General features: G+C 46.8%; 1 protein-coding gene across 1 annotated transcript in view; it reads left to right on the top strand.

The window, feature by feature from the left end:
- rai1 (retinoic acid induced 1) overlaps positions 1–26,421 on the top strand; it is a 52,833-nt gene that overhangs the window by 20,819 nt on the left and 5,593 nt on the right. The window contains exon 2 of the mRNA XM_084926110.1: positions 19,766–26,338. Within this exon, the coding sequence (XP_084782236.1) occupies positions 19,844–26,338 (6,495 nt within the window). The 5' untranslated portion in view covers positions 19,766–19,843. The remainder of the gene's footprint in view (positions 1–19,765; positions 26,339–26,421) is intronic.

The following is a 26,421-nucleotide window of genomic DNA, read 5'->3' as shown; positions in this document are numbered from 1 at the left end:
TGTTTGTGTGTGTGTGTAGATGCAGATATGAGGCAGTCTGCAGGCTGCAGGGCTGTATGGAAATTAGGAGATACACTGCTGCGAAGCAGGTGATGGAGGAGGGAGGGGGAGGACAGGGATGAGGGAGTGAAAGGAAGGAAGAAGAGGAGAGTGGTGCAAGGGGGTCGGATAATGAGGACTCTGATGAGAGGGAAGGAGAGCCCTGAATAGAGATGTCTCAGTGATGGAGAGAAGTTTTTTTTAAAAAATGGGAGCGCGAGAGAGGGAGCGAAAGGATGCAGGGGTTATGAATGGACAGGAAAATGTGAAACAGCTGCCACTAGTGGTGGATTGTGGAAGTAAATAATTGATGTAGGAGGGGGGGAGTAAAAAGGAGGGAGGAGATGAAAGGAGGATATGAAAGTGAACAACAGACAGAAAAGCGGTTTGGTCTGAGGTGGAAGGGAAAAAAGGAGCAGGTAGGTAAAATAATAAAAGAGACAGACTGTGATAAAATGTGGTCTCAATAAGACAAATGGACCACATGAGACAAAAGGGGTATGAGAAATTAGAGGAGGAAGGCAGGTAGAGGCTCCGCTATTAAAAAGATGTGAGGATGAGAGGGCTGGGCAGAGTGGTCACAGGCATTAAATGAGAGGGAAAAAGAAAAAAAAGGCTGCACGCTGGGGAGACAGAGCTAAAGACGAAGCAATTTATCCAAAACAGAGAAAACGAGAGATGGGGGAAAGAGCGTGAGCGGAGAGATAAAAAAACTGAGAAAGGATGAAAGAGGAGGAGGAGGAGGAGGAAGGGGAGGCCAAGAGACTGATACAGAGAGAGGAGGGACGGAGACGCTGGCAGTAGGAGGACACGGGTGCAGGCGTGGAGACTGTGGCATGCAGCTCAAGTTGGCATGGACTCTATCACTCAGTCTCAGGCCTGGGCACGGGGCCCTCAGTGGCACAAACACACACACGCAAACACACACAGACACGCACGCATAGATGTACACGCACAAGCAGATCAAACACAAGGACGTTCGCGTTTTCCTGAGTCTCTTTATTATACACACACACGCGCGCTCACAGCAGACAGAGACAGAGAGAAAAACACTGAGCTCAGACACAGCCTGATGCACACATGCACTCAATTAGTCTCAGCCACACACACACACACACACACACACACACATTTACACACGGAGGAAAAAGATGGATGGATGAGCGTGTGCATGAAGGTGTGTGTATGTGTGTGTGTGTCTAATTGTGCCACCGCTTGCAGAGCAGAATGAGGGATGGTGTCTCAGAGCTGCTGCTGCCGCTAATAGCCACTGACTAAAGGTGACAGGCTCTCTCTCGCCTTCTGCCTCACTTTTCCTCCGGTCTCTCTCTCTCCCTCTCTCTCTCTCGCTTTCCTCCTGTTCTCCATCCAATCAGCAGTCAGCACATCTGTCCTTCCCGCTTTTCCTCAACCCAATTCGGCACATCCTCTCCCCTTTGTTTCTCCCTACCCATCCTCTATCTCATATGCCTTCTTTGCCCTTTTACCTCAAGCCCACCCCCTCCTCACACACACACACCCTGCTTTCATCTCCACTCTTTACCCCCTGCCACCTTTCATCACTTTCTCTCGCCCCCTCCCCACCTCTGTCCTAACCACCCGGTCCTGATAATACACAGGAGATGGCTCACGCATGAATGATCGCATTGGGGTGCGTGCACCGCACAAACACAAACATTTAAAGACCGTTATCAGCGAGGCAAGGTTTGTGTATGCAGCGGGATGGGTGCTGTATTTTGTATGTGCGCATGTATTTGGTCTGATAATGTGCACTTGTGTCGTAGGAAAGTTATTATTCCTGGTGTGCTGCAGCATTTCAGGCCTGGGTGGAAAGATCAAACAAAGAGCAGAGGACGAACGCACACTAACATAGATACACACAAATACACACAAACATACATACACATCTACGCCTGTACCCCTCCTATCTCCTGCTGCCTTTTCATATCCCCTGCTTCTGCAGTTGCCTCACGTCTGGACTCTGTCTACAGAGAGACGAGAGACAAGAGAGAGCACTGTTCTGCTTTCTATCTCCACCAGGTTATTAGACGCATGCAATTAGCGAGCTCGATCAGGATAAATACGCCTGTTTGTGTGTGTGGGTGTGTTCGGAAGTGTGTGTGTGCGCACGTTTAGAGGGCAGCTGGAGTGTTTGTGTGCAATCAGGGACAGATTGTATGGGATGCATCTGGGTTGGCCTGATGTGGAGACAAGGAGGGGTAGGGATGGAGGTTGTTAATATGATAGTGGCTGCTGGGTGTCTGTGTGTGTGCACGTTTTGCGCCTGTTTGAACAGGTTTCTGTCGTCCCGAGTCGTACTTGTTTATCTGTTTTTAACGTCTGAATATAAAGAATTCTGTACACTTTTCTCTCAGTTTATCTCTAGCATTAAAGACACGAGGACATCCTGCTGTATTTTTAGTGTCCCTGTACATATTTAACGTGTATGTGTGTGCACATTTGAAGGGGAGTGGCCTGTCATGGTACGTCCTTCCTAGAGGGAAAGAGCTGGCCCCGCAGGGCGTACAAAAAGGGGGGCTTTACTTCACAGCCAATCAGTTTATCTCTGCTGAGGGAACCAGCCATTGCCACCGCAGCAACAACAACACCAAGCCAGGCTGCTGCAGGGGATGGATGGGCGATGTGTACAAGCTCCTCTGCTATATTTATCTATCAGTTATCGCTCGGTTGCTTTGTTTTTTCTCCTTCTTTTTCATCTTGCTTAGCCCACGTTTCATCCAGTCTTTTACCAGTTATCTGCTCTGTTTTACCATTGAGTCTTTCTGTCTCTCGGCCTGATATTTCACGTTAATGGGGTCTTTGCGGGAGCTCTCTAAGGTGTGACCTAAAGGGCGAGAACAGAATTGAAAGAAAGAGGGTAAAAAAAAATGAGGGAACGAGAGAGAGAGAGGGAGCGCTTGCAGTTTCCCACTGAAAGGGCTCTTTTTCATTTCTTTTAATCAGCGGCGGCCTGCCTGCATATCTCACCTCTCCTCCTCTTTTTTCTCTCACGCACAAATCCCCTTTCTCTTTAGCTCATATGTATGCAAATAAGGCATCCTATGCAAATGAGACAGGTAGGGATGGGCAGCAAAGAGGGGAAAGAAATGGGCAGGGGATGAAAAGAGGAAGCAGTGAAGGATAGAGAAGGGGCGAAAAGAGGAAGCGATCGCTGCTCGCATGCTCCGATCAGGCACTGATAAATCTGGCTTTAACACTCGAGGACAAACATTTCCGCACTTTACAAGTTCGTAGATTGAATGCAGAGGATCTCTAACAGCTTAAAGTTCTTACATTGTTTACAGCATAACTTTGAGGCTTAAAATGTAATTGATGCATTTATGATCAAGTCTTTAAAACATCACAAAACCTCAAGCAGCCTTGTTGTTAGATGCACTGCTTTTAAAAAAAATATATCCCCACGTTTTCCACAAGCCCCGCTTATTCTGCTGACAAATAAGATGTGGCTGCTTATACCTCCTCCTCCTTTCCACCTCCTCCTCCTCCCTCCATATGCATTTGTTTTCTCTTTCGTTTTACTGAAAAGAATAAACATCTTGGAAGGGATTTTTCCATCAGCTCGTCTCTCTTTCCACCATCTGCCATTGCGAGAAACTCAGAATGCTTCAGTTCTCCGCTTCTTTTTTTTTTTTGCTGGAAGAGGAGCAACTCTTTCTTGGAGTAAAGTGGGCCAGCACATTTTCTGTGAAATTCAACCCCGTTGCACACATTGGAAAATGCAGCCAATCTTCTCAGCAGTTTGTTTATCAGCGGTACACTAATGTCCCAGAATTAACATTTGTTAACGGTTTATTGATGTTGAAATGCTGCACAGAGCGAGACGCCTGACTGTCAAAACACACTGATACTAGATGGCAGAAGCAGTTTTGTCTTGGGTGTTTACATGGGTCTACGTTAAGGCGACCAGATCTGTGTTGCAAGGAAGGAAAACTTGGCAGTTACTGGCTGTAGATTAGTTGCTGGGTGGAGCAGATGATATGGATTTATTGATGTTGACATTTGGACCAGAATCTGGAGCCGGTAGGTTGAGGAGAAACCTTTGAATGTGCATAAAGGTGTGAACAGAAGGTGTTGAAGGGAAATGTCTGGAAAGCCCAATAAAAGTCCAACAAAAAGGAAAACTGAAAGTCAAGGAAATAACAGTGAGCGAATGAAATCAACTGGGGAATGAGTGAGGACATGGCTGGAGAAGCGAACAGGTGGAGACACAAGACAAATAGACAAATGGATGGCTAAATACTCATGAGGACCTAAAAGGTAAACAAGGAGCAGGGCCCTATTCCAAGAAACGTGTTCAACAAACTCATAGTTGTTAGCTCAACCTGCTTCCTGGAATAGGGCCCAGGTGAAACCAATGTGAGCGGGGAAGACAATCCCAAAGGAGGGGAAAAAGACAAAGACAGGAAGTGGCAGGGTGGAATTAACAAAAATAAAACTGGAAATTGCTAAAACAACAATCGTAAACACAAACAAAGAGGCACAGACAAGAAAACACAGGAGATGCAAATGGAAACTTTGACCAAATCCACGTAAACAGATTCACTTTGTCTCAATGTCAAACCACCACCTATCAAATTGCCCACATTCAGAGGTGATAAAGCAACCAGACACCACCCTCTGTGCAGATGTACATGGGGGGGCCTTCTGCTGAGGGACTTGGGAAGATGCAATGGCCTCATTTGCTTTTCACGCTTTACTGGCGTGGTGAGTCTGCGTAGGTTCGAATTTGCAAGTTTGCGCATTCGCTGTCTGTGAATCCTCACGAGCCAAATGCAGGTTCCTAAAGGTTTCAAAATGTGCGTGTTTATAACTGACAGAGAGCGAGAGGCTGATGCTCAGCATGTGTGTGTTCAAGTGTTTCCAAAGCAGTGCGCATAGCTGCCGCTGTATCCACTCACCAAACTGCTTTGTGTCAGCTCAGCTCCCAAACACACACACATACCACTAACACACTCATACTACTGTCTTCTGAGCTTAATGCAAAAGATTTAAGCTACTTAACATATGCATTTTGATGGATCATTACTAAAGTTCATATTTGGAGTCCATGAGTCAAACAGAGGCTCTGGGAAAGGATGTAGTGCAAAGCAAGCAGGCAAAATGAGCATAGAGTGTGGATACAAGCAGGTCGAGGAAACTAAGATGAGCAACACAGAAGTCTGCAGAGATTAATTTCTGTCATTCACTTGCTTTCAATGTTTTCCACCTCAGGCTTCATTCATTCTGTGTCCGTGGCTCACTTTTTTTCCACTCTCTTCCTCCTTTCCACAGAGCAGCATCCCTTCACACCCTCTAACTCAGTCAGCTACACTTAGTCCCAAATCCCCCTTCTTTCTGCAGGAGGGATGAAGTCATGCACCGCAGGCATAGTGCAGATCCCTCCTCGCTCGCTGTGCCCTCCCCATTCCTGCCACTCAGTCAAAAAGCATATGGGCACATTGTTGTGCCAATGCCCCTCCCAGAACACCTGACTCTGTCTAGTCACGCATGGCGGGCACTGCACACACACACTTGCAGAGAGGACAGACACACCTGCTTGCGCACAAAAAACACACACCACCATCCTTGCATGACGGGCATATCCTTGATTGTCCCCCGATGTTCCCCACTGCGAACCTCGCCACCAGCTGTGGGTAATACGCACAGTGAAGACACCCTTCAGCGTAGTGCTCCGAGACCTGACATAAACTGTGACACGTGTAGTTACTCTCTCTTTTGTTCCAGGCCTGGACTTAACTGCACAGATGACACCAACAAGCTCCGAGTTTAAAGGTTTTAATTCCCGCTGGCGAGAGCTAGGCTGAGGAATATATGCACTCTCTGGCATCGTTAGGTAGTTAAGATAAAAGCGTTCACCGCGTAGCGTATGCTCAGTTCCCTGGTCCTGCATTAGCGCTGCAGTATTTACTTAATAATTTCATCCTGGGATATTGCAGCAGCAGTAGCAGCAGTTAATCTACAAAATGGGGTCTCTATGATGGCTAATTTGGTTGAAGTCAGCCCCACTCGCCACCTGCGTGTGGATTAAAGGAAAAGATCGGCCTTAAAACACCGTAACAGCACTAAGAATGATCAATGGCGCTGTCACAGTTTGATGTTTCATGCATGGCCGCGCTCTTTACTGTTTTCAATGAAAATTAATCTCTTTCTGCATGTTCTGTCTTATCGCTTTAGCATTCTAAATTGGTTAGCGTTGCATATTTTTTTAGCACATGTTCCACCTGACCGTCATGGCTCTTAGCTTATGAGGCATTCTTGGAAATGCATCTACAGAGCAAATTAGAAAGCACGCGAGACGTCAACCTCGCCAGTCATTAGTGAGTCATGTCTTCATTTCTCTGTCCTCTGTGACCTCAACTGTTGCTGCCGCTGTCCAGGCAGGCTGTATAGCTGCTGCTGCTGATAAGCGTACGTGAACTGTAAACGTGGCACGTTGGAGCTGTTTTAGGATTTCATGTCAGTATTTTTTGCTTGCCAGCGGATCACTGATGCCATCCACAGAAAGATGCGCGCACACATATATATATGCACACAGACTCTTGTGCATGCATACACACACAAGCTGAGAGTCAGGCTTGGAAAAGAGGCAGGTAGGAAAATGGTGGTAATTATCGTTAGTTCTTTGTGATTAACCAAGTGACACACACATACACACGCACGCACTGCTATGCTGCCCTCTGCTGTGTGGCACAAAATGGCGGTGTGTGTGTGTGTGTCCTAGCAGAGGCTGCGTCTGTAAGAGAGAGATGGGAATGAGGCCAGGCAGAGGAGAATGCGAGGACTTGGCTCACGACAACTTTGTGTGTCTGTGTGAGTGTGTGTGTGTGTGTGTGTGAGATAACATTCAGGTGTGAGAGGGAACATTAACTAGCTCAGAGAGAGAGGTCCCAGCTGACTGCTCCATTTACAGCCCTGGTGTCACGCACACACACACACACACACACACACACATACACACAAAAACAGCACAGGCATAGATGTGTGCTCATATAAATACACAAAATCTGATGACAGAGGCGATACAGGAGACAGAATCAGGGGGAGTGTAAGAGTTTTTTTCTCCTACAGGTAGTGTGACCTTCACTCCAACTCTCCTTCCCTTCATCTGTCCATCCCTCCCTCTCTCCACGTAGCCCCGTAATTCAGCGCTCAGTTGCGTGGCAGGTAATTTGTGCGCTATTGGAGATTAAAGTTTAATTAGTGAGCGAGGAGTCATTTGGGTCTAACTTGAGTGGAATAAGACAGCAGTGTGTGTGCGCGCATGTGTGTGTGTCTGTGTGTCCCTCCTCATTCGCTCACCCTAACACTTCAAGGCTCATCACCAAGAGAGAAAGCGTGAGTGGGAGTAGAGGATCCAATTCCTCCTTTCATCAACGAAGAACAAAGGAAGGAGTCTTCCCCTCTTCTCTTCATCTCCTCTTCCTCCTCCTCTCTACTTCCTTTCTCTCTCTTTCTCTCTCTCTTTTTCTCCCTCCCCACTCCCATGCTCAGTTGGCAGAGTTCCACAGCCATATTCACACTTCCCTGGTCCCTGGCGAGACACACACGCACACACACACGCGCACACACATCACCTCTACTGCCACCATCACACTGCGCCACATGCGGGAAAAGAAAGGAAGGAAGGAAGGGAACGAGAAAGACGAGGGCCCAACTTTGTCTCTCTCCATCTATCTCCGAGAAATGACCGATAGATCTGTCACCTGGAGTGAGAGGCGTATCACCTGAGACGTCGTGGCCAGATCACTTCTTTTCTTTTCTTTTCCAGCCTCTCTCTCTTTTCCCATCATTCAGTCTGCCATAGTCTGCTGCTGGTCTCTCCCTCAATATGTTTTCCCATCCTGCAATCTGTTTTTGTCTGTCTCTCTCCCCCACAAAGTGCTTAAACTTTGTCATCTGTCTCTCTGTTTTGCTCTTTACTATTCCTGGCCCTAATCATATGGGCAGCGAAGATGCCATATGGTCACAGACTAACATGGATGCACGTGCACACCGCACACTCGGGTGTCTTAAGAGCTCTCTTTGCTAATGACGCAGGAGTCTGCCTCCTTGTACCGCTGTTATTCCACTATCCTAATGCAAATCAATAGGCAGCACGGCCCCGCGATAACAATCTCTCCTCCCTGCGTCTCTCCATCCCCCTCGTCACTCCACCCGTGCCCTCCTCCCTCACATCCTCCCTCACATCTGCCTTGATCTTGCAGCTTCAATCTATCTCTCCCTCCCACTCTTCCTCTCCCTTGTCTCTATGCCCTCAGTCTCACATCCTCTTCCCTCACCACTCCACTTCCTTCTTTACATCGCTCCTTCTGATTCTTCACCATGCGCACCTTTTCCTCTCTCCCACTTTCGCACTGTGTCGCTTCTCCTCAACTCTGCGCCTCCATTCACATCACCCCACTTTCCCCCCTTCACGCCACACAGCTGTCTTTTTACTTCCCCCTCTTATACTCTCGTATCATATTCCCCCTTCTTTCACTGCCTTGCTCCCATTTTCCTCACCTTTCCTCCTGCTGCTCTTCCATTTCTTCCAATATCTCCTCATTTGTGCTTTGCTCTCCCATATATTTGCGCTGCAGTGCTTCCCTCTTCTCACTCTCTCTCTCTAACGATCCCTTCTCCTCTACCTTCTCCTCTACTTCAATGCTTCTTCTTTTCTCTGCCCTATTGGATCAAACTCTTCTCCTCGCTCTCTGCTTTGTATCCTCCTCTCATTTCACGTATCTGCAATCGCTTTATCGGTGGCTATCCTGCTTTTAGTGTCGGCCTGTCTGTGTCTGCAGATGGAGGGAAGTATTCCCCAGTCTGGCTCTCAGGTAACAGCTGAGAGAAGGGGAAAGCAGAAGGAAAAGGAGAGCCGGTCATCAAGGACACCTTTTGGGAATTACGAGGCACAAGTGCAGACATGGATATAAAAAAAGAAAATGAAATCATAAAAAATGATCCAGTAGAATGAATTCTGCCCTGTGAAACTTGAAGATGAGAGTAGATATAGATAGATAGAGACAAACACACAGTCACATGCATGCACGCACATCTAGAACCCCTAGAAAGCCTGTGTCAGCCTTTAATTTCCTATTGAGCAGGCAGAGGGAGAGATGTGAGACAAAGATACTCTGTGAAAGCAACAAAACCTGGTTCATATGAGGTGGTTTGTCCCCTGTCACCAGCACTGTATTAGGTGAAGATGGAGCAGTAGATGTGACAAACCTCACCGATAAATTAAGCATGCAAAGCAATAACGCAGCTTATTGATCATATTAAGGCAGTTCAAAGCCCTCAGTGTCACATAAATTCACTGACATTTTTTAATTGGCGCAAAATGAGAACCTCTTCTTTTTCAACCTTTCTTCAGTAACAAACTAATCTGGTAGTATTTGTCAGTACAAGCACGGAGACCGATATTACAAATGAAAATTGCACGTACCTAATTAGGCTCATTTTAAGCACAATTTGCCAAAATGAGATACAAACAGATGCATAACCTGAAGCTAAACAGGAAGATAGACTGGCTTGCACAACATAATATTGGCGGTTCACATCCCCCAAGTCATTATGAGGATTAAATCCTGATTTTAAGCCTGCTTGTATGGCATTTCTTCTGAAATTACGAATGCAGGAACAAGTCAAAGAATTGGCTCACCACTGAAAGCTCTCAAATATCATCCCCACATCACTCAAAAATAAAAATGAGTTACTGCTTAATACTTTGCATAAAATCGAGGCGACTGCACACAAAAAGACACTCACTCCTCTGCACTCAGTAACCCAAAGAGCAGTCTGCCCAAGTCTAACCTCAGACAAGGTCACGCACACACACACACAACACAGGCAGGCAAATGCACACAGACACGAAAAGCACCACCAGCAGCTGCACTGTAGCTAAAGGGCGAGAGCAGGGACAGATAGAGGACAATGGAGGACAGGGTACAACTTGGAGGTTACAGAGACAAGGAGAACAGAGAGGAAGCGTGTGTGTGTGTGTGTGTGTGTGTGTGTGTGTGTGTGTGTGTGTGTGTGTGTGTGTGTGTGTTGCATGTGTGTGTGTGTGTGTGTGTGTGCTAGAGAGAGACAGCAGGAGTGACACAGCATCATCAATTAGATGAACCGAAGTGGCACAAAGAGGGAGCAGGTGCAAATCAGTGTGTGTGTGTCTGCATGTGTGAGACCAAGTGAATTTGCGTACATTTACACATGTGTGAGTGAGCGCATGTGTAAATGAGCGGAGGGACCAAAGACATGGGAGTGGAACGCATCACGAGCCCCAACCGGGATGTCACACCAGACCTGCTCCAACTCAGTTCCCTCTGCTTCAGTGGAGCACTCCACCCCATTACCTGGAAAGGACGGATGTGTGTGTGTGTGTGTGTGTGTGTGTGTGTGTGTGTGTGTGTGTGTGTGTGTGTGTACGTGTGTGTGTAAGTGTATGTGCGTCTGTGGCAGAAAGATGTGCTTTGATGGGCCAAACCAAAATGGGTCACTGCAAAATATGAGCCGTTTCACATCTGTTTTTCAACCTCAGAAAGCAGCATATTCGCTTGAAGCGAAGGTACGTTACCTCCCTGCGCCTGCTTTTTGGGTGAGCCGAAGTGGATTTCAGCTCTCGTGTATGAGAACTTAACCGACGCGCTCGTTCTTGATTGCTTTGCTTTTGTCCTCTTCTCCCGTGTATCATCTTTCTCCTGCATCGTTTCTTTCCCCTGCTCCACAATCCTCCCTTGCTGGAGGATTCTGATGGAATACCAAGTAGCTCTGCGGCCCACTTTACAGGACCCTAACTCCCTTGTGTGTGTTGTGAGTGCGTGAGAGGGAAAGGGAGATGGAGAAAGAGAAACCTGTAGACAGAAAAGCAGAGAAGTGTGTGGGCAAGGGTGAGGTTACCTGCACTGTGGGAGCATGAATCCACATAGTGCTTCTTTCTCTTTATTCCTTTTATTCTGTGGCTATATCTCTCACTCAATCTGCACCCAGCAAGGTCATTTAGAGTCCACCAGACACAGACGCATATGTGCACATACACACACACACACACACACACACTGCAGGAATATTGCAGTCAATCAAGCCTGATCATTAAGCTCTATCCCTCCTTTACAGACGAATGTATTCATGCTAAGCGCTTGCACGTATTAGTAAAGAATTCAAAGCCAACATTGACTTTCGTTTGTTGTCACCCACCTACACACTGACAATGACTCGCTCACACAAGAGCACAAAAACACCAGGACACGGGTAACGAGCAATCAGGTTTATTTTTCCTGATTCTTGTCACAGGGCCTCGTATCCAAGACAACCTTTGCACCAAAAACACACAGCCTACAAATGCGTGCTTGATTGCATGTGTGTGAATGTCGCCCTCTTTCGCTCATCCCTCTCTCCTTCTCCACTCGGACTCGTCTCATCACTCCGTTACCATGTCAACAAAGCCAGGTTTAGTCCTTCAAAGGGCAACGCACGGCAGCTGCCCAACGGAGGTGACCGTGCTGAAAGACAGAGCGAAAGAAAAGATAGATGATAGGAAAAAGAGATAAAGGAGAGTTGTGCAGAGGAGCAGGAAAAGGGAGGGTTCGATGATTTTTGGGTCAAGGCTATAAAAAAAAGAAGAAGATATTAAAAGAAATAGGTGTCCAGGACTTATCCTTTCACAGCCTGCATGCTCGTTTTCAGCCTATTGTTCAGCGGGGAAGTGAAGCAGTTTATTAATAATGAACAAAGTGATATAAGAAGAAGTAGCAAAGTCAAATCGGAGTTGATTTGCGAAAGAGCTCACAGAGCTGACTAAATGCTGCTGGTTTGAGTCTGAATCGTGTCGAATTGAGCACACGGGACTCTCTTTGTTTTTCCTCTCTGTGAGGGATAAAACAATCAATATGTAGTTATCAAAGATTCAGTGCAGAACAAGGAAATCTCTGCACAACTTGTCAAAGTATCACATACAAACTGGGAGCCCTCTACTTTTCCAGGATGCGATTAAAAGCGAAAGGCCGTCAGGTTATGGCTGCAAATAGAAAATAAATGAAGACCCTGTAAAGATATCAGTGCACATGTTCCTGTGGCGCGTGAATAAGGAGAAATGTCGGCGTCATAGTCTTTAATATCTGATCACATAATATTGTATTGTTTTTATTGAAAAAAAAATGCACAAAACTAACATGTGACTAATCTCTGTCTGAGTGTCCTGATTTTCAGTGCTGTATACGCACTCACAAGGATTGCCTGTGTCATTGCCTCATGCCACTCAAGGTTTTCACTTCTCTGATTGGCTCTGTGGTTACTATGGTGACTGCAATCCCTATTGTTGTTGTTTATGGCCTAACACGTCCCACTGTTAGTTGTTCCTGTCGAAAAGGTCATTGGCAATCACCAGCTTTTCGGCCAAATAAGGGAAATAGATTGACACAGATGCACATTTGGGCACCGTCCAACTGCTAATGAGTAGAACGTCTTTGTTTTCATGCCACACACAGAGAGACAGAGGAAGAGAGAAAGAATGATATTTTATAGGCTAGTGGGATAACCTCTGCACTCTGCCTTAAGAGCCAGATAGGGATTCTGAGCCTAAACCTCCCAGTAGATTGCTGTGGTGGCTGATGCATTTCTCTCTCGCTTGCAGACAGACACATCTGCCTCGCTTTGTCTCTCTGACCTTTATTTATTCTTTCCCGCTGAACCTGAAGCGGTGTGCGTGTGTGTGTCTGCGTTTCTGCAGTCAAGAGTTTCTGCTTCGATTCTTCCAGTTCCAGGCATTTAAGTAACTTCTGTGAAGAGTGCGTGCGCTTGCTGTTCACGAGTTCACGTGTGCATGCAGACATTTGTGTCTAGAGTCATGTCTGCGAATGCCGATGAGTCATCCCCAAACCCCAGAGACAAGACGACATCTCGCACACACATGAACTCCAATTACATCAAATGTAGACCTCAGATTAGCTGGATTCCTACGTGGAATCAAAGTCATCTCCAAGATCAACCTAAACAAGACTCACATGTAGATGATATGGAGGTATTTCAGCCTTAAAACGTTGCTGGATATGAAATTGGTTAAACAGGGAATTTGGTGACAGACTAGTTAGGCAGAGCAGTCCAAGATGGGAAGAGCAGTTCCTGATCAGTCTGATACGTTTTCACAAGAACACTTAGATGACATCTAACAGTTTTTCTTTATTTAAATGATCTGCATTTCCATTGTTTTGACATAAAATGCCACAAAATTTCTGGATCTGGATCTGAACCAACCGTCAAAGTTAATCGCGTAAGTTTTGGTCAAACCATATCACTGGTAAAATTTCCATGCAAATTTTACTGTAATTTTTAAGTGATTCAATTTTAGGTTGTTTTTTAAAAAAAAAAAAAAAAAAACATAAGAAAAATTAACTATTCATTCATTTTTTTCTAATTATCATTGAACTCCTTCATTGGACTTCTTCAATAGTAGCAGAGGCAAGCGTAACCTCATATGTCTACATTTGGCTGCTTTCGAACACTTACATGTAGCACGTGGTGAACGCTGCATTCATACATGTGTAAAACATGAATTTCAATAGGGTGGCATTACACTTGCGGGAAATGATGACTCCAACATGTGCAACAACTTCTCAGTAGGTGCCACTGTGCCACAATTCGTCCTACAGCACATGTAATACTAGATTTTTCTACAGTGAATACTCCAGTTTCAATAAAGACCAAAAAAAATGCCATAACACATGAAAGAACCACATCTGTAAAAAAAACACAAATCTGCCTCTGTTGGCTGTGTTATCTCTGGCTCCCCCTCCTGGCTGAAACTTAAATTTGGGTTTGACGTGAACATAAACTCTACACTGTTAATTAGGAGCTTTCTCCTTGTTTCCTCTAAAGCGGCCCTTCAAATTAGTCTCAAACAGGCCTCAAACACTATCTATCCATCAGTCTGCCCGTCTGTCTATAAGTGTCAGTTGCAGGTCTCCGCCCCCTTCTATGTCTCCTCCAATAATCTATGTGACTGGCTGCGGGTGAACCCCTGTGACCTCCAGCTGTGTGTCATGACAGTGGGCCACAGACAAATGTCAGAGCAGATATTGGCTTCTTCCATCTTCTAAGCGTCTCCTTTGGGAAGGAACCCACCCACACTGTCTGGCCAGACACTGCGCAGGAGAGGAGGAGAGAGGCAGAGAAGCTGTCACTCAGACTGACCACCTGTCCAGTGTGTTGAAGCTGAGGTGATCGAGTTAAAGGGCAGAGCATCCACAGAGAGAGGGGGAGGGCACGCACAGGAAATCTGAAGAGGCCAAGTGATAGTTTGAGGCATCCGAACGCTCTGCGTCGTACTGAAGTGTGTGTAATTAGGGAGGGGATTGCGGCGTACTGATTGGGAGCAGCAGCCGAGTGGGTTGCTGTGTTATTTTGGAGCGTGCTGTGTTAAAGGCAGATGTGTTAGACATGAGTGTGTGTGTGTGTGTGTGTGTGTGTGTGTGTGTGTGTGTGTGTGTGTGTGTGTGTGTGTGTATAGTGCAGCGAAGGGAGGAAGGGGGTGCAGGGAGCATGGCATGTTTGGGTTATTTTCAAATGCGTTGTCAGGTTGTCGAGGAGCATGTGAGCCGAGCTTTGGCGTGCGTGGTGCTAGGTTGCGTTGTGATGATTCCGGTGGTGGTGGTGAAGTGTGACTTTTTGTGAATATCTGTGATGAGATGCGTGTATATGTTTGTCTGCGTGTGTGTGTGTGTGTGTGTGTGTGTGTGTGTGAGTGTGTGTGTGTGCATTTCCTCCCAGGCCGCTCCACCTCCCGAGCAAACTGCCTCTGCATGCATAATTAACTGAGATGACTGGGGAGGTAAACACACAGGGAGACGTCCCATCCCTCCACTCTTTATGCCGCCATTTTTTTCGTATGCGTGTGTGTGTGTGTGTGTGCCTCTGTGTGTTTGTTTGTGTCAGACAGACAGAGTGCAAGGAAAAGATTTGAAGCAGAAGTGCTTCAGAGTCACAGTTGATGGAACGAGAGAGAGAGAGCTGTCTGTATCTCCCTTTGTGTGTGTGTGTGTGTGTGTTTGTGTGTGTGTATGTGTGTGCGTGCGTGCAAGAGGGAAAGGAGATAAATCCCATCTCAAGCTGCCTCTGACGATGATGCGATGAAAGCGAGGGAGAGAGAGGATAAAAAACGAATGAAGGCTGTAACCAGTCACAGCTCTGCACATTATGAACCATCCAGCGGAAAAATCCGATTCAGCCATCTCTCCCTCCCTCTCGCTCTTTCCCTTCTGTCTTTCCATCCTGAATGTGTTTTATTTGGAGACCGACGCATTCTAATACTTGAGATGGGACACTCCTGCTGTGTACGTCCTTTTAATGCATACGGAAAGTCATACACAAGGTGACTTCATGGTTTACAAATCTACAGTAACACACCGAAAAAAAAAGAAGGCCTTGAGGGAAGCTTTCTCGATAAGAAGTGGAGACGCGCTCCGTGGTAATCAATCACTTGTAGCAGCTCATGTTTGTGTGTGAAGCTGAAACATTTGGCTAATTATGGACCTGCATAGTAAGTTTCCACACATCTACAATTTTGCATGCATTGGACCCCTGTGTGTATGTGCAACTGTGTGTGTGTGTGTGTGATGTTTGCTGGAGCTCATATTTCCCAGGAGCCCAGGTTGTAAAGCCCACTCAGTCAATCATCGCTCCTCCTCTGTCCTCTGCATCCTCATCTTCCTCATCCTCAAACTTATCATTCTATCACTCTTTTCCTGCTTTTGCATCCCCCACACTCAATCCCCCCCCTCACCCCCCGATTTTGCTCAGTCTCGTTGTCTTTCCCCTCTTGCTGCCATTCTCCTCTCTATTCAATGCGCGCGAGAGAAAAACAAAGAGAGAGAAAGCGAGAAAAGGAGAAGAAAGAAGGGAGAGATGATGGAATAATGGAGGAGATGAGCACCTTCCCAGCACAGATAACATTGTGTTGAGAAACGCAAGAAGACAGTCTATTTAATAAGAAGGAAGAGAGAGCAAAAGAATTTGCATGCCTCTCCGTGTGTGTGTGTGTGTGTGTGAGGGACAGCGGGCAGTACGTGTGTTTGCTTCACCTTCATCCTCCTTTCTCTGCGCTCAAGCACCAGCAAAATCAATGTTAGCACTACCTCACTAAACAGACGCAGGTGGACTGATAGACAGCTAAACCAGGAAGATTTGGTGATCTCAGCATGTGTCCTTCATTCGCTCTCCTCTCTGACCCCTACCGAGGCTGTGGCATAGCGCAACCATAAATACAGCAGTCGGCCAACTCCACAGTGCCAGGGTTCTCTGTGGAAGATGGCTATGAAAGGAGGAGGCGCAGAGGCACAGAGGTGGAGGAGAGACGTGCCTGGAATGTAGACACTGGCATATGCACGAGTGCATTTGGGTACAAGAGAAAAGACTGATGGAGGTGAAGTAAATTAATTGGGGAAGGCATTCCTTTGGTTTATTTGCTTCTTAGTGTGAGAGAGAGACATACACATGCACACATTTGGTTAAAAGTCCAATTAATCCTTATTGAGAGTGGACTGTTGAGGAGACGAACAGAGACAGACAGACATCAAATGCAGTGTGTTTGAGGCCATCTTATTCACTGTGCTTGGTCCTTGTCCTCTACAAGCATGTTATATAGGTCATTGTGTAAACAAGTGTCCTACTCACACACAAACACACATACACACCACCTCAAGTGAAGCCACAGTAGGCTGCAGGCAGAGAAGAAGGTAGGACAAAGAATCTCAACGGGAATCTGTATCTGTGTGCATTAGTGTTTGTGTATAATTAAGCAGTACCAACATCTGTACACCTACACTGTACAGCACAAACCTACGCCAATAAAATCACTCACAAACATGCAAGAATGTATGCAACATTCGCACACAGCTTTCTCCCATCACACGCACACACTCCGTGTTTCTGTGATGAATAATGCTACTGTGCATCTGGTGGGATGCACCACTGTCCCCGGGGTGGGTTGAATGCAGGGATATTGTGCTGAAGCTCCCCAACAAACACACATATACACTCAAACACATACACACACATTCACAGAGGCTCAGTGCTCTGTCTCCAGGTGACGCTTTTCCCTTTTTAGATCAAGAGCAAGAACACTTTCCACCCCTCCTTCCTCTTTTATATGAATGTAGGAAAGTACCTCCCCTCCTCGAAAAAAACAAAACCACAAAACAATCACCCTCCTGCACCTCTCCATCACATGCACACACACACACATTACAGGCAAACATCCCCTCATTCGCTCAGATATACCATACATAAACACTATAAAACCCCTTCTGGTGTACTGAGAGCATGCACACCAACACAGAGTGTAGCACTTCCTGCTTCCCCTTGGAGAAAATTGGAGTTTGCATCTCTGCGGGAGAAAGCAGGGAGAGGAGAGGCGGGGAGAAAAAGAGGGCTTGGATGTACCTTTCATGAAATGCTGCATCAAAAACAAGCCAGAAAATATTGCTTCACAATGCTTGTTTATGTAAGAAACTGTAGTTTCTGGAAGAGCTTGAGGAAAATAAGGAGAAGAAGAAGTTTGTGGATTGTGTTTTGAGACCTGAAACGGTTACAAATAATCTCCTAAAAACGTTAAACACACATCATTGTTATTATCCCGCCTACCTGCAGTCTGTGAACATGTGCCTGGCTTCGCTTATGCACGCCTGCATCTTCACCCACACCCGTACAAACATTATTTATTTATATGATAAATAAATAGCTGATTTCAAAAGTTCACTGCGACACCTTTCATCGTGAAAAGACTGAAAAAAAGATCCAGGAGACACACAGATACATGCACATTTCTTCACGTATGAACAACAGTTAGCAGCTGGTAGTATTCTAAGAAATCTACAACACAGTTATTGTTGTGTAATCATCAGTGATGGGAATAACGGCATTACAAATAACGGCGTTACTAACGGCGTTTCTTTTTCAGTAATGAGTAATCTAACTAATTACTATTCCTATCGTTACAACGCCGTTACCGTTACTAACAAGAAAATGCGGTCCGTTACTATTTTTCAACAAACAGACGGCTGAAGCTGTGTTCAGCTTACCGCACCTTATATATATATATGCACGGAAGTAGCTGTACAGCTTTAAGCAGCTGCGCGCGCTCCCGCGGACCAATCACTTTCTGGTAGACAAATCACTTTTGGCCCCACTTTTGGCTAGGGGGAAAACAATCGCATGAGTGCTGCTGTTTGACTGAGGAAGAATATAGTAGTCGTGGTAAGCCAATAACATGACCACTTCAAGATGACAAAGCAACAAGGTCATATATATCAGTTTTTAAATTGTGTTGATAGGCCACGTAAAACCAGAGTCATGATAAACAATAGACGCGCATTTTTCCTCAATATTGTCATCACGTTTGCTGTCTAAGGACAGCGCTAGCAAGCACTCTCTGCTTATGACCAAAAAATAAAACAAAACAAAACAAAAAAAAACGCCCGTTCGTGTTGGTGGAAAAATGCACCATGTCGACCAATCAAAAAATGATATGGCGACATGACATTTGGTTGTTTAGGGAAGAGGGGGAAGTTTTAGGAGTGACGGCGAGAGAGAGAGAGAGAGAGCGAGAAAGAACAGAAAAAGAGAGAGAGCCAGTTTTGAGATGTGAGAGATTTGTGACGTTTAGCGTGTTTAGAGTGTGTAGTTCATGTGTTGTCTTGTGTAGTTAGTGTGTAGTGTTGTGGATAGTTTTGTGTTGTGTGTCAGAACAATGAGGTGACTGCTTTCTCCAGGTAGAAAACAGGAGTGATGCACCTGCTGCTGTCAGACCTGCAGGTATCAGGCTGTGATGTTCTCCTTTATAGTGGACAGAATTTTTTTTTTTTTTTGGAGTGGCACAAATAATTTGTGTGGCATCTTATAAAATGCAGAACAGCTGATTGTTCTGTAAATAGTTTGAAATGGTTATAAAAAAAAAGAGTAAAAGGTAAATGGCTGCAAATAACTTGCTGTGTGCAAAACTTGTGCATATGATTTTAAAATTCACAATTTATATTTGCATTTAAGGTTATGAAATATGATTCAATGAACATGTTTGTGGTTGTTTCAGTGAAAATATCACTTTTTTTTATCGGATTTGATGTTTTTGTCTGATTTTAGATCAATTGTGTTAATAAAGTATATCAAAATGAAAACATAACTGTAAATTCAGACACGTGAGGTTGTGCTGAAAAGAATGATACCAAACAAGGCAAAGTAAATAGTTTTTAAAGGTGAAATGTCGAGGTAAAATCAAAAGTGGTTAAAATGGCCAATTATACCCTGGACCCCAGAGGCAAGTAACGCAATAGTTACTTTTCAAGTAATTAATTACTTTTAGAATCTGGTAACTCAGTTACTAACTCAGTTACTTTTTTAAAGAAGTAACTAGTAACTATAATTACTTACTTTTTCAAAGTCACTTGCCCAACACTGATAATCATGTTATGGTGATGAAGTGAATATATTTAAGGAGTGAACGGTGCATGTACCTGTGTCTGTGTGTCTGAATGTTTGTGAGCCGGAGTACAAAAACTGTCATCATTAGTTTCTCATAGAAAGGGAGAACTTTCCTTTGACTCCAGGTGAAAGTAAAAATAGATTTAGACACTGAATATCAAAGGAGAAGACGCAGAATAGTTGAACTCCAGGCTCAGCAGCACTAACCCTCATCATTTCTTCTTTTTCTCACTTTTCCCTCTCTCCCTGCCTCCAGAACCCCCAACCCCCCCTTTCCCCTTTCCCGTCTCACCTCACCTCCCCCTCCCTGCTCTGGCTACAGACGGAGAACGTTATGCAGTCCTTCCGTGAGCGCAGCGGTGGTTACCACAGCAACCAACCCTGCTACCAGCAGGAGCCCCATGAATTATCCCGCCTGGAGACCTACCGGCAACACCCGCATCATCCCCATCCACAACACCCGCACCCAGGACCCGGTCCACATCCAGGCCCAGGCCCGGGGCACACCAGGTCAGGCTACGAGGCACATTCCTTGGCAAACCCGACAAGCATGCCGACAACTGGAGGACCAGGAATTGGAGGCGGACCTAAGGACTGTTACAGCCAGCAAGCCTACGCTGGTTACCCAGGAAATGGCGGAGGAAATGGGAGTGGAAATGGGGGCTCAGCACCCTCACAAGCAAAGAAATCATTCAGAGGAAGCAAAGTGCCCCCACCGAATCCCAGTCAGCATCTGCAGGGTCCCGGGGGCTACAGTAATCACATGGGCCCAGGAACTTATTCAGCCCAATATATGAGCGAGGGCCACCTCCAGCAGAAGTGGGAGGACCCAGCCCAGTTAGCACAGTATGAGCAGGAAATGGTAGGACGTTTGGAGTCTAGTGGTACTCCTGCACCTAGTTCCTCCCAGTACATGGAGCAGAATATGCTGGGCCACTCCCAGACCCAGTGCCACCAGCCCTCTACCCCTGTCTATACTAGCCCCCACCACCAGCCCCATCCTCCCAACCCTTCCCCTTCACCTCTCATGTATCCCCAGAGTCACCTACACTACCCGCAGCACTCACCCTCTCCATCTACATACATGGAAAAGTGCAGCCCTATGCCCCACTGTTACAAAGGGTACAACTTGCCTCCAGGTTCTCAGTATGGCAGACAAATGAGCAGCCATGGCAATCTGAAGCAGGGGGCCTACAGGTCGAGCCAAAACAGTTACGGATATCAGCAGCCTCCCTCCAGAGGTTACGAGCAGCAGCCCATGACCAACCCCCAGGAACCCCATCCAAAATACCAACACTATAGCCAAGCCCAACAAAACTACTGTCTCTCAGAGTTGCCTGTCAGGTCCCCAGAACAGTATTATCAGACTTGTAGCCCCTCCTCGAGCCACTCCCCAGCCCGATCTGTGGGGCGTTCCCCTTCATACAGTTCCACCCCTTCACCGTTAATGACCAATCCAGAGTCATTCCAGTATAGCCAGCCACCTATGACCCCTGGAGCAGCCTCCTCCTCTTCATCATCTTCAGCTGGCATGCAGGAACAAGCCAGTGCCAACACTATGTTGATGCCCCCACGCTCACACCCCTCACCCAGCATACCGCACAGCTATTCCACAACACCGCAGGTCCCCACAATGAAAGAACGCTTCTCAGAGAAGCTATTGTCAAACCCCAGCTTGTGGAGTCTGAATGCTCTCACCTCTCAGGTGGAGAGCATCTCTAATAATGTACAGCAGCTCCTGCTTTCAGAGGCCCTGGTTGCAAACAAAAAAGGCAGTAAGCGCAGCAGTGGCGGGAGCAACAGCAGTGCTGGAAGTGCAGTATCATCCAAAAAGGGTGAGGAATACAAAAGTCCTCCATATCCAGACAGTGGTGGCAGTGTGGGTGGGGGACCTATACAGGATGCTTACTGTACCCCACAGCATCAACCGCTGCCCATGGAAATCCATGAGGGTGGCTACTCCAGCAGCAGCGATGAACCGCTGGAGAGGGGCTACTACTACTTTGGCCAGGGCAGAAGTCCAGCCCAGGCCCATAACAACACACAGCTCAGCGTCGACACAGCCTCTTCATGCTCCATGGCATCTCCCGATGACATGTCTACCAGGTCTGGCGACTCAGGTCTGCACAACCTCACCCCTGACCCTGCTAGATGTCAATCAGGGCAGGGAGGAGATGGCATGAGCACTCCAGTGAAGAGCATTAGTGATGAGAGATCTCCAACAAGCATTACAATCCCCAGTCCCATGAAGCAAGAACAAGATTCTCCCTCTGATATGCAGCACATCAATGAGCCTGTCAAAGAGAATTTCGAAGAATCGGCCTGGACAGAGAAATCTTCTGATAAAGAAGAATTGACAACAGAGAAGACGCCTGACCACAAGAGTGAGAGAGATGTAGACACGACAAAATGTGGAAAGAAGCTAGAAAAATGGTCAGATGAAGAGAAATGTCCAGATGTTTACAGCAAAATAAACAAAGAAGGGACAGGAAAAGCCTACTGCTATGAGGAGACAGTGTACCAGACTAAATATGAACCTAATGCAGGAGACTCGGTTGAACAGTCACCGGCAGCTCTGTCTGATTCCAGCCACAAAGATCATTTTGGCCAGGAGATGAAATCAGAGACATACAAATCTGAGTCTCCAACTGCATCTGAGAGCTCAGTGAAAACATTGCCATTCATTTCTAGGGGTGACCTTGAGCAGGATCAATACTCCACAGGGAAGGAGGACAGCTCAGAAAACACGTCTCCAACTCCTCAAGTTGAGGCCTTGGAAGACTGTGTCTCAGACAAGAGAGACACGAGAGACCTGGACAATGAAGGAGAGGGTGAAGAGGAAGAGAGAGAAAAGGAGAAAACCAACGCAGAGGAACAAAAAGAAACAGAGAAACAAGAAAAATGTTCCCTTTCACCACCTCTGTCTGTAGAGGTGAGGGAGGAACTGGGGAAGGGTGGGGAATTGACCGAGTCATTGAATGAGGAGCACATGAATAAAAGAGATGAATTAGAAAAGATGTCTGGGGATATTGGCAGCAAGACAGAGAGCCAGACTGCTGAGCTCCATTCTGACAATGAGTTTGCCGGGGGACCTGCCCATCCAAACTCAGCAGCAGTAACGGCCGCAGTAGATGCCTCTGAAATGGAGTCAGCAATTGGTGACACTGCCCCTCAGCCTCAGTCTGCTATGCCAGTCTTCTCCGCTCTCAATGACAAGGCAACACCTCCATCTCAGGCCAGGGATCATATTGATCACAGTGATGCTAAAGTGCTGGAGCCAGACTCTCCTCAACTACCAGGGAAGTCAATACTTCCCTCAGCCCCCTCCTGGGCAGACACTCCACCTTCCCCGAAAAAAGGTGACGAGGACATGGAACCAGGCATCAGCTGTTCCAGCGCTGTAACCCCTTTGGCCAAACCAGAACCTGTGGCTCCATCTGCTCAGCCGAGGGCATTTGGACGTAAGCATGCCAGGGGCAGAAGAAGAATCATGCATTCAGGTGTGGGAATCAGGCAACAGCTAAGCTTGGAGAGGGAGGGGGAAAAGGAAGAGGAAGGAGGCCACTCACACACACAGAAAACAAGCATGCCTCCAAGCAAAACCGAGCTATTCTCAGATCAAATGGATCTAGCCCATCAGGAATCTATTGTGAGTCAGACTCCCAAAATGCTAAGTGATGGTTTTCGTTCACGAATGTGCACACGCTCATTCAACGCACAAGATTTGCCACCTAAAGCCGAACCTCATGTAAAAAGAAAACCAGGCCCAAAGCCAGGTTCAAAGCCTGGGCCAAAACCAGGGCCAAAACCTGGTGTAAAGCCAGGTGCAAAGCCAGGTGCAAAACAAGGGCCTAAACTAGCCCAAAAACCTGGCCCAAAACCAGGGCTAAAACCAGGACCAAAACAGGGACCAAAACCTCTGCCAAATGAACCAGAACTGCCACCGAAAATTGAGACTCCTATAAAACGAAAACCAGGACCCAAACCAGGTTCAAAGCCTGGACCAAAACCTGGGTCAAAACCTGGTCCAAAACCAGCTCTCAAGCCAGGTGCAAAACTAGGACCTAAGCCTGGACCCAAGTCTCCAGGCATTTTGTCCCACACTGACACTGCACCCATCAAGGCCCCAGTGGGCCGGCCCAAAGGTTCACTTACTAAACCTAAATTGTTGCAGCAGGAAGAAACCACTCAGCCTTTCGTGAGGCCGCAAAGCAGGAGTAGGAAGAGCCTGAAATCTACGATATCACAAGTAAACCAGGGAGCAACACAAGAGGAGCAACAAGCACACCATGAGCTAAAGACGCCAGAGAACGAGAGCAAAAATATGGTTTTGAGATCCAGGAAGCCCTCCCAGGAAAAACTGTCAAAAGAAAAAGAAAAAATAATGGGTGAAGATATTCTCACAGAGACAGTCACAGAATTTAAAGCCAGTGATGTTTCTCTTAAAGAAGAAGAGCTCATAACTGTGGAGCAAATGCTCTCCCCCATTCAGACTGCAGTCACAGATAATGAAGTTACAGGAGACCCACTCACACCACACATGCCACCTGAGCAATCTGAGGAAAAGATCCCCCTTCCACTAAAACGGAAACCTACTTCAGAACTTTCTACACCATTAAAAAGAAAGAGGGGTCCAAAACCCAAACCAAAAACGTTACCGCCTCAGCCCGCCCAGCTGGAACAGGCCGTCCCAACACCTAAAGAGAAGGTCACACGCGGCCCACGAAGAAAGCGAGGGCCGCCTAAGAAAGAACCTGTGGTCACTCCCATAACCAAAGACATTCTGGCCAACACCAGTGGACCTGACATCACTAGTGATCCGCCCGTGGTGCCTCCTCAGTGCCCCACTAAAACAAAAGTTCTCCCACCACGCAAAGGCAGAGGACAGAAATATGAGGCCATGGTGCAGAAGATTACATCTCCTAGCTCAAAGAAACACCTCCCAATCCCCCAGCTAGACAGCAGTCTGACTGATGACATGACAACCAAGGCTTTGCCTGAGCGTATCTTAAAGGAAGGTGAGACGTCTATTGTGACGAACAGCACTGAGGTGATAGAGTCTCAACAAGATGGAGAGAAGCAACTTGAGGTGGGAGAGAGGAAAGTGGAGGTGACACAAGACAGAGAAAAGCAAGACATGAGTCCAGAGGCACCAACACTAGAGGGGGTGAGACAAGGGCTGGAAGAAGAGGTTGTAAATAAAAATGAAGCAACACAGGAAGATATTAAACCAGGGACAGAGCAGGATGTTCTAGCTGATAATGTCTGGAGTTCAGAGGCAGCAGTAGAAGGCAGCGCTCCAGGTGAGTGGATACCGGAGGCCTCAGAAGGTGTATCTACAGCTGCCGCCAAGTCTGTGAGGACTAAAAGGAAGCGATGGGCCATGGTGGAGAGTACAGATGCCTCAGTGGTAGCCTTGGAAGCAGGGAGTCTAATAGTTACAACACCAAGACTAGCAAAGCAAAGGGCCATCAAAAACAACCATGAGATGCACCTGAAACAAAGGAGGAAGAAAAGAAAAGGCCAGTCCTCTTCAGAGGAAACAGATTTAGTTGAGGAGGCTAACACTGAAACAGACGAGCAACAGGAGAGTGTGGAGGACAAGGTGAACCCCACAGAGCCCACAGTACCTCTGCCAATCAGCACAGATGACATCATAGAAACTCCCCAGGTTACCAGTACAGACCTCATCCATAAACCTCGAAGAGGCAGAAAACCATCAGCAAGCCCAGCTAAAAGGAAAAGAAGCAAAGCCTCAACAGAGCCGATTCCTGGCAAGCCAATTAAGATCCACAAAAAGCCCGGGCCAAAACCCGGGATGAAAGATGCCATCGAGGTAATTGAGGCAGTAGTGAGGGCAGCAGGATGTGAACAGGAGGAAAAAGAGGAGAAAGAAAGACAAGAAAGGGAAAGAAGGGAAAAAGGAAACACAGAAAACGAGGAGACGTGTGTTATCGGTCCTGTAGTGACAGTATCAGAAAAACGGACCGAGACCATTTCTGTGAAGAGGATCAGGCGTAGATGGGTCCATCAAAGGTCTAAACTGTCTTTCTATCCTTATGTACGGATTAACAACTCAAGAGACTTTTCTTCCTGGTGTGCCATAGTCAACAAGGCAGAGGATGCGGTCGTATTTCAGAGACGCAGAAAAAAGGGCATCCTCAGAATGAGGAATCCTTTCACAGTTGCAAAGGTAGTGCCACACACTGCTGCCATGCTGCAGGGACCCACAATAAATAAAGATCTTGTTGGGAGGTGTCTGACATGTTGCCTGTGTGGGAAACCGGCAAACTACAAAGACTTAGGTGATTTATGTGGACCTTACTACACAGAGGACGGGGTTCCACGGAAAATCTTGACGATTACACACACAGAAGCCTTCAGGGAAGAGTTGGACAAGACCAACGACGACAACAGCGGCAGCAGCAAAGAACTGGGCAACTCCTCAAAGAGTGAGACTGAGGGCACCCCAGAAACGGAAGGAAGTACAGAAGCAACCGCTCAAGAGGGAAGTGTTAGCAGTAGCAGCAGCAGGCATCACTGGCGTTTCCGACGGGCAGAAAGAATGGAAAGACCGGGTCAGGAAGGTGGCCTACGAAGGTTAACTCTCCGAGAGAGGTTCAAGAGGATGAAGCAGCTACAGGCCGTCAACACAGGAGCCCCCACGGGCCAAGAGGGCAATGAAAGCTTGTTCCAAAGGCTACAAATGGAGGCAGAGGCTAAGGAGCACTGGGCCCATGAAAACTGTGCCATCTGGACCAAGGGGATAATTATGGTAGCTGGAAGGCTATACGGACTGAAGGAGGCAGCCAACACCTCAGCCCAAACGGTACGACAGCAGTTATCATCAGTGAATCTTAGACCAATCTGACATGTGTTTGGATGCTAAGAAATATCTTTCAGAATTGCTGA

Source organism: Perissodus microlepis, chromosome 4, assembly GCF_051167445.1.
Source record: "Perissodus microlepis isolate ML-2025 ecotype Zambia chromosome 4, ASM5116744v1, whole genome shotgun sequence".
Lineage (NCBI taxonomy): Eukaryota > Metazoa > Chordata > Actinopteri > Cichliformes > Cichlidae > Perissodus > Perissodus microlepis.
This window is presented reverse-complemented; position numbering and strand designations above follow the sequence as displayed.